Genomic DNA, 18,327 nt, shown 5'->3' with positions numbered 1-18,327 from the left:
AGAACAGTGGTAACAATTTTATTGTATCGTGCGGTATCTCATTGTTCCATAAAGAACCAAACTCTAGTCAGACCAAAAACTTTTTATCTTTTTTTCGACGTCATTTAATAATGCTCAGTTTGTGTATAACGATATTGAAACGCATATTGAAATAATGTAATGAGATCTAACGTTTTTAATTTTTCCGTTTCACGCGGTATTGTTTGTCCGCTCGTTCTCATTTCTTTTTTCCTCTTGGGGTTCACCACTCTGACCGTTTTAAACTCATTCGGTCTGTTAGAAAGCAGAATAATGATAGTATTCGTGAATGATAGCAATAATAATTGCAACGATGACTAGGTACGTCGCACTCGTTCATGCTCGTTCGGATGTGGCGCACCGTTTACGCTTCGCGCGAGACGACAAAGAAATAAAAGATCTAATTGCATCAACCGTTGACGCATTTTCTCGTCGAGCATTCGTCTCAGTTCTCTTTGTCGTTCCTCGACATTTTTAATTCGTGCGATTGTCAAATTCGAGTTTAAGAAAATATGTTTTTGAAAAAGTAGAAAACAAATACGATGGATATACGATAATAATATTAAATTTTCAAAGAAAATATGTTAGTTATTCGAATGAAAATACGTCTTTTTCATTAAACGTTTCTATTATGTATCGTTTGATCTTGTTGAATTCGAATCGACTTATATCCTCGTATCCTTGCACTTCGCTAGCTGAGTATTAAAAGACGTTTTAGATACGTAGTTTCGAATAAACCTCGTTCGTCTCTTTATAAATCGATTGGGATTCTTGAGCGGAGGCAACGAATTTAGATACACGATTGAAATGCATGCCGTGAATCGGCGGTAGCATCCGTGGCGGTTTAACATCGACGCTACGAAGAGCCGACGATTCGCGTGAGTAGATCTCTTTTCTTCGTCACGTCTTCTTCGTGATTCTTTTTAATTTCTTTTTCCTCTCTCTTAAAAAAGATCAAGCTATATAACTTTTCTTTCTTCTATTTCTTGTTTTTCTTCCTATCACTATCATCATCATTATCATCATCATTATTATTACTATTATTACTATTATTGTTATTATATTTCATGGGAATTTTCTTGCATATCGAAGTGTTAGTCTTTCAAGACATTTGTGGAGACGAATCCAATTCGTTCACAAAGAGGCCTTGTGAGTGTGAGACGTTATTAAATATATTTAATATATATTATATAAATAAGCGGTTTAATGGAAAGTGAACTATTGTTACTATAGTGGAAATTAATAAATAAGTGACTAGGTTAGGTTGTGGTGTTACGATATGGGTCGATCATATATGTATATAGTATTATCATTATTATTACATATTTATTATTATATAAACGATGGTTAAGTATATAATGATTTTGTTCGAGATTATGTTCTATTCCATTGTAGATAGCATTTTTCTTTTTTCTTTTTTTCTTTTAAGCAAAGTCTAGCTTTGGAAGGAATCGTTACTTGGATAGAAAAAAGACGCATTACGTCACGTCGAGGAAAACGTTTAGTGAATCATGTTCCGCATTTAATCGATCGTAGTAAAATGTTAGGAGAGAGATTCTTCGCAATAACCACGTGTCACAGGGGAACGCTGGTTAAAGCATAGTTTAGAGTGCAGGAAGAGCCGAAGAGATTTCTCTACTATTTTTACTCTTTCAATTGTCTCGTGTTTCTAGTCGCTATTAGAGTCACCGATCGGATTCGTTCCTTCTTTCGTTCTAACTTCCGTATTTGTCTTCTTACCGTTCGTCGCCATTTTCTTTTCGTTCAATTACGTTACCTTCTATAGATCGCCTGTCACTTATCGTTTCTTTCTTATCATCATCCTTCATTAACTTCTAATGGAAATTTTTGTTCTTGCGTTTTTGAACTGTTACTCTATGTGCATACTTCTATGTGTTTATAATATATGCACGCTTATACATACTTATTGTATAAAAAGAAATTAACACGCTATGAACGTTGCTTTATCATCTTTAAAAGTAGCACTAAAGTAGATTTTAAAAATATCCATTAACTTTCTATTCTTGAACGTGCAACAGGTCATTCTTTTTCTTTTTCTTTCTTTTCCACACATTCTTTATATATAAATCAACAAGTAAATATAATTTTGTGCGTTCTTGTAAAACTTCTTTCTTGTTTTTTCTTCTCTTATTATCCAATTCGATTAATTGCGACTTGGAATAATAAAGAGTGTTAAGATCAGAAGATCAGTGCAAAGATCGTCGCGTAGATCTTCGGCAAATAAAACGGAATCTTCCGTTTCCAAGGACATAGTTTTGCAGCTGCGATTAGTCTTTCACATAGCTTTAATCCCATGTGCATTAGACATTATCGTGATGGTCGTGTATATGTATATATCGCTGGAATCGGCATTACGATAATTCGACCTCCATTTGTAATTCCCTGTTTTCACGTTCCAATGTAAAACCGCACGCAAGTCTCTTTTCCTCGATAACAATAGAATATAATTTAGTTTCTAAACCGTTTTCAAGGTTTTCTTTCTCTTTCTCTTTTTCTCTTTCGGACAAATTTCTTTTGTTAATTCATGAGTAGAAGAAACAGTTGGATCCCCTCATCGCTTCACCCAGACGCCATAAAGATAAGGAGAACGCGTTGGATCAAAGATCCTTGTAAATTCGATTTTTCCTTTAAAGTAAATGATTTTCGAGATGCGTCATTCCGGTGTGTGACAATCCCACCTTCGGGTTTTAAACCGCGTGGGGTGACGATATGCCTAATTCGAACGATGCAGCAGCAGCAGCAGCAACAGCAACCTCTCACTTTCTTTCTATCGTTTGCGTTGCTAAGGAGATTGTCGAATCGACGACAGACTTTCTGAACACCAACAGAGATTTCGAGTTTGTCTCTTTCGCGTCTATCCACGATTTAAGTAGAAGACTATATCGTACGACTCTCTTTCTCTCTCTTTCTCTTTCTATCTCTATCTCGCAATACATCGAGCGTATTTTTAGCGTAGGTCTTCGCGTTAGGGCTATGACGAATCCTTCCAAAGTTAGAACTGTCACACGTTGGTAAGCGAAGAAATCGTCTTTAAGTATAATTCAAGGCGCTTTCGAAGGCTAATTGAGGTGGTCTCCGTTTTTCACTGTCTTTTTTTTCTCTTCGTCAAGTGTTTTGGTTAAACTCATGCTTCGTAGACGATAATGTCTCGATAAAGAAAACATGAATTAGCCACGAGACATTTGATCGCTCGTTCGTGTGGCCACCTAACGACGAGACTTCGTAGAGTCTCTCTTTCGAGCTTTCGTTTTCGTTAAGATCTCGAAAATAAAGAGGTAATGTTTGAAAAAAAGTAGCTTTCTCTATTTCTCTTTCTCTTTCTGTAGACGATAAAACGCATCTTGTTTCTGTAAGATGATCCTTCGTCGAGTTCCGTCTATCTCGATGCAATATACCTGCTGAGAGATACGATACACGAAGCAGTTTTACGCGATAAGTGTTATCATGGTCCCCATATTGTGGCGGCTAGATATTATCGTTCGCTATGAATCGGCCTACCGATAGTGTAGTCTGTCTTCTCCTCTTCCGTCAGCATTATTCTCGCCTTGTCTTTCTCTTTCTCATGCTCCCACATATTTCCGATTATATGCAAATCGTTCGTTCTTCCTTCGACATTAGATAGACATCCCGCACAGTACTCCTACGAGTACGTCTGTAATTTTCCATTAGAACGTATTCCACCTTTTTCTTAGCTAGTCGTTAGATTTACGGTTGATTTTAACTTTCTCTTATTTTTTAAATGTTGCTTTTCTATTATTGCTTTTTGTGCGCGTTTTTTTTGTTTATTGTTTCCAGTGGGCCTTAAAATTATGTTTTATTTATACGAAATCATGTAATACATCTTTATCTCTCTCTATATCTCTTTTTACGGGTCGTATTTCGATGTTGAATATACTGCGTCTTTCGCTATAAACGAGAGAAGAGATCCATTTGTATTCGCCCCTCGGTCGAGTAAAAGAAGAGGGATACCAATAGTGGCTGTCGACGACGCGAAGTACCTACGAAAATCAAGAAACTGTAATGCTGCCGGAAGGGCTAGCTATAGATATATCATATAAAGGGTGCTGCCTACTGCACCCTGTTCGTCCTTTACAGTGGGTGCAATGAATAACGACGAACAGAATAGGGTGTCTGCCTTCTTACCAACGGTGACATCTGTCTCGCATCCTTTTTCACGTAGAAAGCTTTACAAACGTGATCGCGAATTCTCAGAGATAATTTAGAGGCTGTCCTGTGAGCAAATTTCATACCGTTCAAAGAACATTCCGTTCTCAAGGTTCCATATTGCGAAGGACAACGACAACGCATTTGTTGTAGGGTTTTAACAGATCCTTTTTTTTCTCTTTTTTCCTTTTTTTTATCCTTTTTTTTTATGTAAGGTGTTCCTTATTAATTATGACGAAGACGTCTAAAGGGGAGGAGCTTGTTCGCATAATCTTGATAAGTAAAAGACGGGAAATGGCGTGAGAATTTGATTGGCTCATGGTGTTTACATTAATATTCGACCTTGATACTCGAAGCATTAAAGGCTGAGTTGAGAAAGACACGCATTTCATTTTTAATATAGCTCGTTAGTTCGTACCCTATTCTCTTTTGATGTTCTTCATCCTTGATTTTCATTTAAAATACAGTCACTTTCGCGACTATGTTGGAACGATGTGCTCCCGTCAAGTGCACGTATGCACCTACTTCATTTGCACTACGATCGTGCTGTTCTAATTGCGTCGGGCAATCGCAATTCCTAACGAATATGTTAGGTGGAGAGATAAGAAACGGCGGATTGTCGTAATTACTTGGTGTCGCGACGAACAGAGTTTCCGTAGTGCTCTTCTTGAAACTCTACACGAGTGGCATCAGACAGAGAAGGAAAGCACTTAGAATACAAGACCTTTTTTACTTTTTTCACCATGACTGGCTGTCCGACACGATGGAAATCTGCCATCAAAGAACACCACTGGAATTCAATGAAAAACATCGTGGTGAACGTAACGAGCAGAGTTTACGTTGGCAGCTTCATGTCTTTTTTTCTTTTTTATTCGGTACTTATTCGTGAAATTGCGTCGATTAACTAGAGAAAAGAAATGGAAGACTCTGATGTAGCATTTAGAGTCCTTTTTTTTCTTTTACTATGAAAATTACATGTATGTATGTATGTAGATTTCCCACAAGAAAAGTCAAGGTCTGCTTGATAACGTTACATTGAGAAACGACAAAGAGAGATAGAGAAACAGAAAAATAGATTTCCTCCTCATTCTCGTATTTCCTGTATTATTATCTTTACTCTCTTTGATAGCTTCTTAACCACTTTGATTAAAATCAGTATCGCGTATTGTGATTCGCATAGATCTATTTCTCTCTCTCTTTCTCTTTCTCTCTTTCTCTCTTTCTCTCTTTCTCTTTCTTGCGTCATGGTATGAGTCAGAATACACGTGTTCTCTGTGAAACATTTCACTAATACTTTTTTTCTGGAAATCTTAAAGAAAATTGAATCACTAGATAATACGCCAACGAATATAATTATCGGTTGATAAGAATCCATTGTTTGTTATCCTATCCTTAGAAAAAAGATATTCAAGTAGAAATGATAAGTATTGTATTAGATGCTATACTCCGTTGGTATCTAGGAAACAGAATCTCGCTTGTATTTATCACACTTATATTTATCAGAATTTTTATTACAGTATACATACTAAGGTTTAATTCTATTATTTTTCTCAATTTTCAACAAGAATGGATATAATTTTCTTCGAATGATGGACGATGAATAGAAGTCGAGAAATATTTTTTTACGATACATTTTTTTGTATCGGTCTATCTCACGATACTGTAAAAGATAATGATGATAGAAAAATGAATTTATATTAGTTATCAAGTATCGAAGGATACATACCAGTTAATTTAATCGATCTTGCATCAGTGATCTCGCCTACGTCTTCGTTCGTCATCCTTTCTTGGCAACGAAGTCGTCGATCTGTACGATATAAGCTACGGTATTTTTCGCTTAAGAACCTACAAAATCTTTATTTAAACACACTTTATTGTTTTTATTTATACGAACGTGCTATTTTTACATCCCACATTCTGTTTTCATCTTAAAACGGGTTAAGAGTTCTTGGACCTCGTTGTAATATTATTATTCCGAACGAGTCGAACGACTTTCTCGCACAAAATCTAAAAATATATTTTAATGTAAGAATATATACAAACCATAGATATAGTTTTTATCTCCGCCGTGAAAACGTAGTTTCTCATCTTACGATATCAGTAATCGTGGAAACCTGTTCTGAATCGATCATGAACGATACGTTCCTTATTAAAATGCAAACACTGAAATTAAGCGGATGACGTAGCCATTACTGATTTAATTAAGCAGGCTTAATTAATGATTTAACTTTATTCGAGGTACTTTAATCGAAACAGTAGGGTGTACGCTTAATTTTCGTCCCGCATTTGAATCGTTAGTACACGAAGCCTGACTACGTCCGGCGATAGTTCATTTCTTCTTCTTATTTTTTCTTTTCCTTTTCTTTTTTGTCGTAACGAAGCGTAATGAAAACTTTCTCTTTCACAGTCTAATCTGTTAGAAAATTTGAACAAAAATGGAGTCATGCGCGACGATAATTCTTTTGGAGAATAATCAAGTTTGAAAAATTACGCTCACAGGACACTAAAAATTTGGGAAGGTACGCGTTTAAAGAGGTTGCGAAATTTTCCACGAGATTCCTTTGATCTTTCTATCACAGGCTGGTTTTCTTTGACAGGAGAAAAGAGAGAAAGAGAGTGAGAACTGGCATATTTTCTTTTATATGCAGGAACCTTTATGAACTCAACGGCGGCTGTGCATACGCTCATTAACGATATTAACGGAAGACGACTAGCAGACAACGCGTAGGTTGAAGACCTTTGCATCCCTCCCTCTTTCTTTTCTTGTAGCTTGCATACAACAACGAAGCACGTTCAACAACACACTACTTAGGTGCATTCTCCGACGTGGACCTGCACATTCTCGTTGCCGAGCACGTGAGCGTGTTCACTCGATCAAACGCGCTTTGCTATTCTTATCACATTGATTTTACTCGGTGCCCGCATTGTAACAGTTTCAGCCACGAACTTTTTCGTTCGCCCACGAAAAATCTTTATCGTCTACGTGAAAACGTGAGAAAAGGGCCAGTTTAATCGTGAATCGTGACCGTATTATACGATGAAATCTTTTTTTCTTCTCTCTTTCGATTCTAAAGAAAAGTCGCACGATCGAGATACGTACGTACGTACGTACGTACGTAAGTAAACCGTGACTTGGATTCTAAATCCACTATTTAACCTCACGATCAGTTAAATCTTTCGCGAAAGTGATAACAAAGACGTGCACACGTATTAGAGAAGAAGAAAATCGGTGGAAAATCTAGATTTGTCGGAAAGCCAATTCTCTTTCTTTGTTCGTTGAGAGCACCCGCAAGCAAGCGTGTCCATCTCAGCCAACAGTTTTCTTTTTTCGTTTTCTTTTATTTTTTCTTTTTTTTTTCTTTTCAACGCCCACGATCGTTATAAAATTGGTCGCCAAGAACCGGCCGCCCTAGTTCTCTCTTCTCGTGGAATTGCACCTCGACCGTTCATTCGCCCATCTTCTCGACCACCGTATTTATAGAGGCGTACGGTTAAGCTACCCTTTTCGAAGATCGCATTTTCTACGATCGCCTTTATTTCAGATAAAGTAGATAAGCCATAGCGATGATAGATCGTCGAAGGTGCACGAGCAAATGGGAAAACAAAAGCGTATAGACTAAAGAGGGTTTCTCCCTTGGGATCAGCGTTTTTCTTGGCCTACTATCATTAGTAGATAAGTTTTGTTTGGTATAAAACTCTTACTACGTATATACACCATCTGCTTGTATCGATATCGATCTATTATCGATAACGCGATTTAATAAGGATTACCTTAAATGGAAGCAGATAAAAGTATGTTATTATTACTTTTGTAACATCATCGAACATAGGCTTTTTTTATATAGATACGATTTTTATATAAATACGATTTTATGAGAACAGACCATTCTACACCACCATTAATACGAATGTAAAAGCTGGATTACTACGGTGATATCATTACGTTAACTGCAGTACCAAAATAACATTTAACGAAAGGACATTGCAGTGACACGTTGATTGCTCAATTTTCATTCGTTTCGTATAGCTTCTAATAGGTAACCTAGTGATCTGCTTACCCACTTCAAATGGTTCTCAGTTACGTTTAGTATTTAGCATTCGGGTCGATCGCTTCGTTGACAGTCTTTCTATCTATCTCTTGATAAATAATAAAAACTTACGGTAAATTGTATGCCAATGGATTTTAAACGATCATCGTTACTGTGATCGATATCTAATCGGAATTATACTGCTTATATCTATTGTTGAAAAATATTCATTGACTTTACAACAAAATATATTAATTTACGTCATAGTTATGCGTATCGAAGTAATTGTTTTTTTTTTAACGTGAATATAATATCATTTAATGTAATAATACTTGCGCATGATTCAGTAAATTTTTAATTTATATATATATATACATATATATATATATATATATATATATATATATATATATATAGGTTGTCCCATAAGTTACTTTTGTTTTTAAACATTGCCACATAAAGCAGCTGCGTACAAATAGCAGCAGAAAGAAACTAAAATATAATATAATATATATATATATATATATATATATATATATATATATATATAAGAGGGAGAGAGAACCGTTATCACTAATATGAGTCAATAAAATGACATGGAACATGATCATGTCAACAATACAAGATTAAAATGATTGTCCTTAAGACATTATCAAAGATCGTGACATTCGCTCATGATGATTGCCGTCGTTCTGTGATCGAGGAAAAGATGACTATTATTTGTTAGTATCTACTTGAGTCTCGACACTCGCGACTGTTCTATCTTAGATAATGAAAAATCGATGGGCCCTTGTATTTCATAGTTTCGTGTGCGTTAGTCTCAGTCACGTGTGACTTTTTGTTCGTGTTTCGTAACTTTATTCGGAATCCAGAAGCACGGAGAGTGCTTCCTTACTTCCTTTAACATAAAAATGTACTAGAGAAGAAAGGAGAGAAAATAAGATTGATGATTATGATGCGATCATGAAATAGATGTTACGGGTTGTACACGATATCGCGATTAAAACTAATTAAAACTCGAATGTTTAATGCATGTTTTTGCTCGCTTTAACGGATTTCACAATTCGCTTGGCTGTTTATACTTCTTGTAAATATTACTCCTAGTTTCTATTTTATCCGATTCTTTTCATCACATGCGGAAGTCGTTCCGATGTGTTACGAGCATACAAGATATTAACGTTGAGCAGTGTGTTAATAAACATTTGCACTCTCCTTTTGTATATAACACCATATTTACATACATTCTATACTTACATTTCTATGTGAGTCAACGTGCCAAAAGGAGTTAGCTACTAATGCAAAATTCAAATCTAGGTTGCTGATCCCGTATCTTCTGATTATCCTCGTTACGAGCTGGTAAATCATAAAATAATTTTAAATTTATTGGTCGTTTCTGATATTATAGAAAATTGGTGAGACTAGTAACGATAGTAAATGCAATATTATTACGTTAGGGTTGTACAGTGTGGTACGAATGATGGCATTCTTCACGGTTTTATATCTATGGGCATTAGAATGCACATAGAATTTTCTAATAGAGATCAGTGATTTGCACACGAAATAGGAGAAGAAAGACTTTGTCATACTTTACGATAAATAACTTCTTTCGTGTCTGCATAATGTTTTTATATACACTTATCATATTTTACAATTTTATTTATATTTTATTTCAAAAAGTCTCGGAATACCTCTGTAACCGACTGTATACGTATAGTTCTACATGTGGTTATGATGTATATGGAATATGTATGCGAAAAACAACTTGGTAACATAAATTCTGTTTTGCGGATACCATTTTACCAAGCCGATCGTCTAGCTAGTTCTTCCCACTTATTCTTCTCAATTTCACGCGATCGGATCTCAGAAGGTGGAAGTTACATAACCACGAACGTTCGCTTCGCCATAGGTAATGATACATCGACTACGTTATCGGTAAGAGTCCAGGTGTAACACAATGGATCAGCAACAACAGCAATCGGGTAAGAAACATCAAACAACGGCAAATTCACCGGAGGCGGCTATAGCAGGCGAGGTCTTCGATCAATTCTGCAATGCTACCACCCTTAAGTCCATACTCGGCCATTATCGACATCTTTGTGAGTTGCTCAAGATCAAGCCGAATACGATAAATCAATTTTATCCAAAATTAAAGTCGAAGCTGCGATCGTGGAAGGCGCAAGCCTTGTGGAAGAAATTCGATCAAAGGGCCAATCACAAGTGCTATAATCGCGGAAAAGCATGTCCCAATACGAGGGTGAGTTAACTCGTCTGCTAGCATCGACGAATGATATTTGTTCTCTTCGAAGGAAAATTATTAAATAGAATTATCTTTCGTTCGCAGGTTTTGATCATAGGAGGTGGCCCTTGCGGGCTTCGCTCAGCGATAGAGGCACAGCTGTTAGGTGCAAAGGTCGTGGTCGTTGAGAAAAGAGACCGCATGTCTAGGAACAACGTTCTACATCTTTGGCCCTTCGTCATTCAAGATCTTCGTGGATTAGGCGCAAAGAAATTCTTTGGAAAATTCTGTGCCGGCTCGATCGATCATATCAGCATACGACAGCTGCAGTGCATCTTACTCAAGGTCGCCCTTATTCTCGGCGTCGAGTTCCACGAGAGCGTCAGCTTCGAATCGTTGATACCACCACCGGATAATCAAGAGGAAGCCAGTAAGTACTTCCTTCCACTAGAGCCATGAGATGATCCTATTATAATCTAAATTTTAAAACATCGTTTTCAACAACATTATTTTCAAACTATGCGAGTTGTTTGACACGTTCGAGATAATAAAATACACAATGCCTTTATTCGTAACAATTAATAAATTCATTGAAATTATCAAGTAGAAGGAGGATTATAAGTTATCATGGTACATTTATTATTCGAAGATGTCTGATAGCCTTGACTTTAACATCGTACGAACAGAAGGTGTATACACATAGAGTATATATAAAAAGCTCGAATGCAGTCGAAACAACATGTTTGTCCGATGCGAAATCGACGAAGGAATATATTTTTAATTGATATTCTCTCATGTACATTCTATAATTAATTTGATAATTCTTTGGATTTCTTTTACCGAAGTTCAATTCGTTTCTTCGTTTATTTGATTGACAGAGATCGGATGGAGAGCTAAGACTTCACCTGCCGATCATCCTGTATCGCAATACGAATTCGACGTGCTTATCGGTGCCGATGGAAAAAGAAATACTCTCGAAGGTTTTAAACGCAAGGAGTTTCGTGGGAAACTCGCTATCGCAATAACAGCTAATTTCATAAATAAAAGAACCGAAGCCGAAGCACGAGTTGAAGAGATCAGTGGTGTCGCATTTATATTTAATCAAAAGTTTTTCAAGGAATTGTATCAAGAAACGGGTATCGATTTAGAGAACATTGTCTATTACAAGGACGATACGCACTACTTCGTCATGACCGCTAAGAAACATAGCTTGATCGATAAAGGTGTTATTCTTCAGGTGAAAGTCACATGGTATCTGTAGCAAAATTATTGTCGATTAAAAGGCTTTACTGCATAATTAATCACGTTCATTCATTGGGAACGATACTCGTAGGAACGATATATATAGGAAAGAAGTGATATTTATTCCAAATTTGAAATTGTTCGTTTTTAGGATCATGCTGACACTGCCAAACTCTTAGCAAAGGAAAATGTAGACCGAGAAGCATTGATGTTGTATGCGAGAGAAGCTGCTGAATTCTCGACGGAGTATCAAATGATGGACATGGAATTCGCCGTTAATCATTACGGTCAACCGGATGTGGCCATGTTCGATTTTACATCGATGTACGCTGCAGAAAACGCAAGTCGTGTTTTACATCACAACGGGCATAGATTGCTCATGATTCTAGTCGGCGACAGTCTTCTTGAGGTATGGTATATGCCAAACAGAATCTAATAAGGATTAGTTCTGCCATTAGAAACTTCATTGATTGTTAGTTTTATTTTCTGATATCTTTATTCTTCAACATTTTTAATTAAAGCAGCGATAACTGTTACATCTTTCATAAATTTTAGACTTCTTAAACACAAGATTTACGATTGTTTTAGCCATTTTGGCCAACTGGATCTGGTTGTGCAAGAGGATTTCTGAGTTCGCTTGATGCTTGCTGGGCGATAAAAGGATGGGGTACATCCCTGACACCGTTAGAAGTAATCGCTGAACGAGAATCGATATATAGGCTTCTTGGTCAGACTACTCCAGAGAATTTAAACAGGGATTATGCCGCATACACTTTAGATCCTCATACAAGGTAGAAGCTTTTGCTTTTTTACATTATACGTAATTGTAACGTTATTTTCTTTTTATATAGGTATCCGAATTTGAATTCTCATTCGGTTACTCCTGCACAAGTGCTTAGTTTGGTGGACACAGATGATCCAGAGATAATTAAACAACCAGCAGTACAGACTGAAATTGATATCCCTAAGAAACGGCGACGTCGTGGTAAAATAGAATTTAAAGATTGCCTGTTAAATATGCATAATTAGAAGATAAGAATATTCTTTTCATTTATACAGGTATTGGATGAGCGTTTCTATTTGTTATAGATCTTAGAGCAGACTCTCAAGTGCATCCGGACGTATTGCTTCGTTGGTTACAAAAGCAGGTTGCTCTTTATGAAGGCATACATATAGAAGACATGGGTGCTTCTTTCAAGAGTGGTTTGGCTATCTGTGCCATTATCCATAGATATCGACCTGACTTAATCGATTTTTATAGTTTACAAACAACGGAAGCAGCAACAAATAATCAGCTTGCTTTTGATATTTTAGAAAAGGAACTAGGCATACCTCCGGTAAGTTATTAAATAATGGGAGATTAGTTATCTATTTTAATAATATTCATGTTATATATTACAATTATTTTTAGGTAATGACCGGAGAAGAAATGTCTCAGTGCGACGTTCCTGATAAATTAGCTATGTTTTCCTATTTAACTCAAATATACGAAGTTTTTCGTAAAGAGATTCCCCATATAAAGCATCCTAAATTGGTACATAAATTTAAGAACATCTTTATTGTAGTTAAATTAATGATTTAATTTTATATTTGACCACGTCTATGCTTTATAGGAAATAGACAATGAAGAAATATCATCGCATCTGATATTGAGCCATTTGACGGCCGAACAGAAAGCACAACTACTTGGACATATTGTCAAACAAGAAAGTGCAACGCGAACAAGACATTCACGTTTACGTCAATCAAGTGAAAATATACAACAGCACGGAGATAAAAAAGGTGATACCATCAGTCGGCGGTCTAGGAAAAGACGAAGTATGGAGAAGATCGGTGCAACAGTGGTAAGAGATAAATATTTATTATTTAAATAGCGCTATGCTTAAATGTTTAAGATTTTAGTTATAACATTAGTATACGCGAGCTATTATTATAAACAGTTATTATACGCTCTTATAGTCACGGTGGCAGAAATTCGAAGATATAATACTTCATGGGCTATTCATATCGTTATTTATAATTCTTGGACTTACGGTCACTATGCTACGGGAAGAGGTTATTGCGTTCTGACTGTCATGCATGATCTGCCAAATATGAATGGAACGTTTGAAGATTATCGGTTACATACAAACTTTTTATATATATTTGTATATATATTGAAACAATACAACTGCTATCTTCTGAAATATTTTAATTTATTTATAAAATACGCGTAGAAAATATTGCGAAAGGAAAAACGTAATTATTGACAATAGTAAAATATGCTTCTTTGCATGTAAAACAGAGAGATAAATATGCTTAGTATATACACATCTTAGTCAGCTTTACAGCAAAAAAGATGGTCTTCTTTTATTTTATTTTATTTTATTTTATACATATATATTTTTTTTAATTATTCTGTTTAATTTTTTAATAGTAACAACATGAACATATTTGCAACATATGTATATATATATGTATATATGTTTGTATATATGTGTGTATATATATATATATTATATAATATGCAAAACACTATGCAAAATATTGAAGACAGATTCAGTTTGTCAAAAATTAGTAGTTTATTTTTATTAAGTTAACACATACTATACATTTTAAAAACTAATGTGAAGGAGGAAAGGCTGAAAAGACTCGATGAAATAGAAAAGAATCGTGTCGAACATATGAAGAGGCGGCAATTCTTACGAAAAATGGCAACACAACAATTCTACAAAAGTATGCAGATGTTGCAAGCGAATGCAAAACGGGAAAGAGATGAGCCTTTTGAGGATTACTCGATATTCTTATATCGTCAGACTGCTCCAGATTTCAAGGATAGAGTGAAAGATCTGGAGCAGAAAATCTTGCATCCAGTAAGCTAGATACTGTGTTATGTGAGAAAATTACTTACGTTTTTGACAGAAACGTTAATTTTCTGGTGTTTGGTTCTAAAATGTTGTCTTACAACCGCTTTACCATAAAATTTTAATGTCAATTCCTAACCACTATCAATGATGCAAACTTCCTTATGCAAGTAAACAAGGAATGATGATATGCCATGAAACAAGTGTTTAATGATTGCTTTGAAAATAAAAGATGAATGTCTTTCTTGCAGGCTAAAAAATAATTAATACGTATAAAAACATTTAATGATATTACATATGTGTGAGCATTGTTAGGAATTAAGTTAGTAATATTTAGAAACCGATTAATGCAGTACTTAAAAATCGTGAGAAATGAAAACATTACTTGTCTAACAATAGTATAATAACTTATATAAGATGTTTTAAATTTATTCTTTATTATATAAATACAGACGATATAATATCATTATCGTTATTGTTAAGATAAATGTCGTATGCACGATTTACATTAACTGGCTTCTAAATTATCAATTTATATTTACAATAATGTATAAACCTTGCTCTTATCACTGCTTGAGAAGCTCCAGATTTCTGTTTATGTTGCATGTATTATTTTTATTTTTTATATTTTGTTTAATTCATATATTTGTTATATTTTGTTTTGTTTTTAGTATTTCGTTTTATTGTTTTATTCGTTTTTAATAATATGTTAATATTATTAATTTAAACTTGTGAATTTTAAATTTTTCACAGGACAGAGAATCTAAGTTACATGCCAGTCATCATAGGTATGGAATAGATGAAGAATTTTCCGGACGAATAAAAAATATTGAACATAAATTAAAGGGTTCTGGGTTGCCAGAAAAAAAGCCAAGAGATCTTCTACGTGCTATTGGTTTGTTATTTTATAACTTTATATATTATACGTTTTACATTTTAAAAATAATAACTATATGTATTTATGTATAATACATAAAGGTAAGATTGAAAAAACCGATTGGAATATTAAAGAAATAGAAAGAAAAATTGAAGAAAATAAAATGGGCCATGGAGTGCGACATGACAAAGTAGAACGAGTGCCGAAATGGAGTCGAGAACAGGTTGGCTAGAAATAATATTACATTATTTAAAAATTAATCTCTTTCAGATTTCTATATGCTTTATTCAGTTTTTAGCTCGACAAATTAAAATGGAGAAGAAGGGGCATGATCCGAAGGACGCAGACAGTAAGTATGCTGAAATTGACAATACCCTCAAAAATATTGACAAGAAGATTAAAGAGGGTAATGTACTTGGACATAATAAAGTCTCAGCTATGGCTGAGCAATTTTCAAGTAAAACACAGGATACAGAACCCAAGGTGCAGAAATCGGTAAATACTATATTTTATTAGTTTATAGTCCTCTTTATATCAGTGTAAATATTTTGTATACATTTAATATTATAGATTAAATTATAGATAAGAGATTTTTAGACAGATTGTGTTCAAGAAATTCATAAACGATTTTGTATGAATGATGACATTTTATGCATTTATATTTAATAATTTGAATTTATTTCTCAGAATACTAAAACGCCACTGACGTTACCTGCGCAAGGAGGTTCAGAAATGTGTCATTTTTGTAATAAAAGGGTTTATCTCATGGAAAGGTTGAGTGCAGAAGGCAAATATTTTCATCGAGGTTGTTTCCGTTGTGAATATTGCTCAACTTCATTAAGAATAGGTTAATATTATTTCTTCATTTTCATTAAACAACATATGTGATTGGTGTGAACAGAATATTTAATATTAAAATGTTTTTAAATTGTAGGAAATCATACATATGACAGACTAAAGAATGGCGGACGCTTCTATTGCACACAACACTTTGGTCTTCCAGGAACTATGAAAGCTAGAATTGAAAAGAAGAAATCTACAGTAAATAAAGAAAATGTAGCAAATACATCTGTTAATGCAATAGTTCCAGAGAAGGTAAACCTTATATAATTCAGATTGTACATAACGACGTTAGAACCATATTTTATATTCATATATCAAATTGCTTTAGATTAATATACAAACGGAGGGAGTCGTAGGACTTGACTTACTTGATCGAGGTCAAACACCAGAAAGAATTGAATTTGAAAATTTAGCAAGAGTATCAGATACGGAAGAAGCACACAGTCAAATGGACGAAGACGAATGGACGGATAGAAATTTTGGTGCTTCTGCCGCGGAAATGGGCTCCAGCGATGATATTTCTGATATGAGGTAAAATTTATAAAGGTTTAGAAGAAAGATTTCAATTATATCGTATTCACTATGTAATTTATTATGTTCTCAGTGATTCAGATGACGATAATGAAGTTTTTGAAGAAGCAATAGATCAGCCATTGACCACAGAAGGAACTTTAGAATTAGCTAAAAATTGGACACTTCGTTATTCCAATTCTCAAAATGCAGCTGGACAATCTGATACAGGAAGTAACGAATATGAAGACTCTAGTGATGAATATACCAGTGAAGGTATGATAATTATAAAATAATTGGGATTATTATTACGAAAAACAATATTAACTAGTTAATTATATTCTTTTAAATTCTATCTGACAAGATTTTTATTAAATTGTACACAGAGGATGAAAGCAGTACTGCAACAGAAGATGAAGATGATGCGCGTGCTCGAGAATTACGAAAGCAAGAGGTCTGGTTGCCAGTTCCTCCAATGAGTTCTGACACAGATACTGGTTCAGAAACAGAGGTGAAAATTTTTCAAGACTCTATAAGTACAGTAAATCAAGATTTGTTTATATTTCCTGAATCCACTTTTATACATGACCCTAGTATAACATCGCCCTCCATAACAAATATAAAAAGTAATAAAATAGAATCTTCTAAAGATGATATTATTGGAAGTAATATTGAGAAAATTGAATATATCAATACAGTAGAACCTTCCATGAAAATAGATGGACCAAATAAAAAAGGTGTAATTGATAATGGCATAGACATAACTAATCAAACAATATATTCACACATGGATATTAATAAAGATTTTATTAATGATGATAATGTATTATATAACAATAGTAATAATACTGATATGAATGAGAAAAATACAAATACAGATCTTATTATTATGGACACATCAAAAATTGTAGATCTTTCAAATGAATCTCTGACTAATCAATCTTTAAGTACAACAGAATCGACTCATAAGATAGTAAGTAATAATGAAAATTTACCAGACTTAATTGCTTCTTCCCCTAAGCCAAGTAGGCAATCATCACCATCTTCATTGTCTGACATTGGCGAATCAATTAAAGAAATATTTCAAGATGCATTGATGGACATTGATGTTAATAATTCGATTATGAAAGATTACAACAATCATAAATCTATATTAGCAAAACAAGATTTAATTAAAACAGAAATAAGTGCTGATAATAGTAGCAAATCTGATTCATTAAAATTATCTATAAATTCATCAGAAGGTGCTACATGTCCAATAGTTACTGTGACATCACCTTCTCCTACAAATGAAATACCACTTGAAAAGCTCTGTGCTGATTCATCAAAATTAACAATACCTACAGAAGTAATTAAACGTCCAACATCTGAACATAAAAATACTGCTTTTGATAATTTAAAACATGATTTAAAACATGATTTAAAACAAAGAAGAATAAAACATGCAACAAAATTACCAGAACTTCGACCATTATCCGTTGAAAATGCACGATTTCAAATGAATAAATATTTTCAGGGCAATATTAATTCTAATACGAAATTGGA

The 18,327-nt window shown here is 34.4% G+C and overlaps 1 protein-coding gene across 11 annotated transcripts in view; it reads left to right on the top strand.

Moving 5' to 3' along the window:
* LOC127065910 (F-actin-monooxygenase Mical) overlaps positions 1 to 18,327 on the top strand; it is a 29,974-nt gene that overhangs the window by 1,724 nt on the left and 9,923 nt on the right. For 6 of the 11 annotated variants that reach the window (XR_007782209.1, XM_050998928.1, XM_050998930.1 and 3 more), the window contains exons 2-19: positions 10,138 to 10,485; positions 10,573 to 10,897; positions 11,346 to 11,704; positions 11,861 to 12,118; positions 12,298 to 12,500; positions 12,561 to 12,694; positions 12,799 to 13,046; positions 13,121 to 13,243; positions 13,323 to 13,553; positions 14,322 to 14,561; positions 15,306 to 15,447; positions 15,531 to 15,652; positions 15,700 to 15,924; positions 16,117 to 16,276; positions 16,364 to 16,524; positions 16,601 to 16,803; positions 16,877 to 17,058; positions 17,169 to 17,293. Coding sequence is in view for 10 of the 11 variants with exons in the window: in XM_050998928.1 (XP_050854885.1) it covers positions 10,186 to 10,485; positions 10,573 to 10,897; positions 11,346 to 11,704; positions 11,861 to 12,118; positions 12,298 to 12,500; positions 12,561 to 12,694; positions 12,799 to 13,046; positions 13,121 to 13,243; positions 13,323 to 13,553; positions 14,322 to 14,561; positions 15,306 to 15,447; positions 15,531 to 15,652; positions 15,700 to 15,924; positions 16,117 to 16,276; positions 16,364 to 16,524; positions 16,601 to 16,803; positions 16,877 to 17,058; positions 17,169 to 17,293 (3,741 nt within the window). In the remaining variant the exon portion in view is untranslated. Of the gene's footprint in view, position 1; positions 897 to 8,785; positions 9,588 to 10,137; positions 10,486 to 10,572; positions 10,898 to 11,345; positions 11,719 to 11,860; positions 12,119 to 12,297; positions 12,501 to 12,560; positions 12,695 to 12,798; positions 13,047 to 13,120; positions 13,244 to 13,322; positions 13,554 to 14,321; positions 14,562 to 15,305; positions 15,448 to 15,530; positions 15,653 to 15,699; positions 15,925 to 16,116; positions 16,277 to 16,363; positions 16,525 to 16,600; positions 16,804 to 16,876; positions 17,059 to 17,168; positions 17,294 to 18,327 lie in introns of those variants that run through there. The other 5 variants (XM_050998931.1, XM_050998932.1, XM_050998933.1 and 2 more) reach the window with 5 other exon arrangements.

Source organism: Vespula vulgaris, chromosome 8 (assembly GCF_905475345.1).
Source record: "Vespula vulgaris chromosome 8, iyVesVulg1.1, whole genome shotgun sequence".
Classification (NCBI taxonomy): Eukaryota; Metazoa; Arthropoda; class Insecta; order Hymenoptera; family Vespidae; genus Vespula; species Vespula vulgaris.
This window is presented reverse-complemented; position numbering and strand designations above follow the sequence as displayed.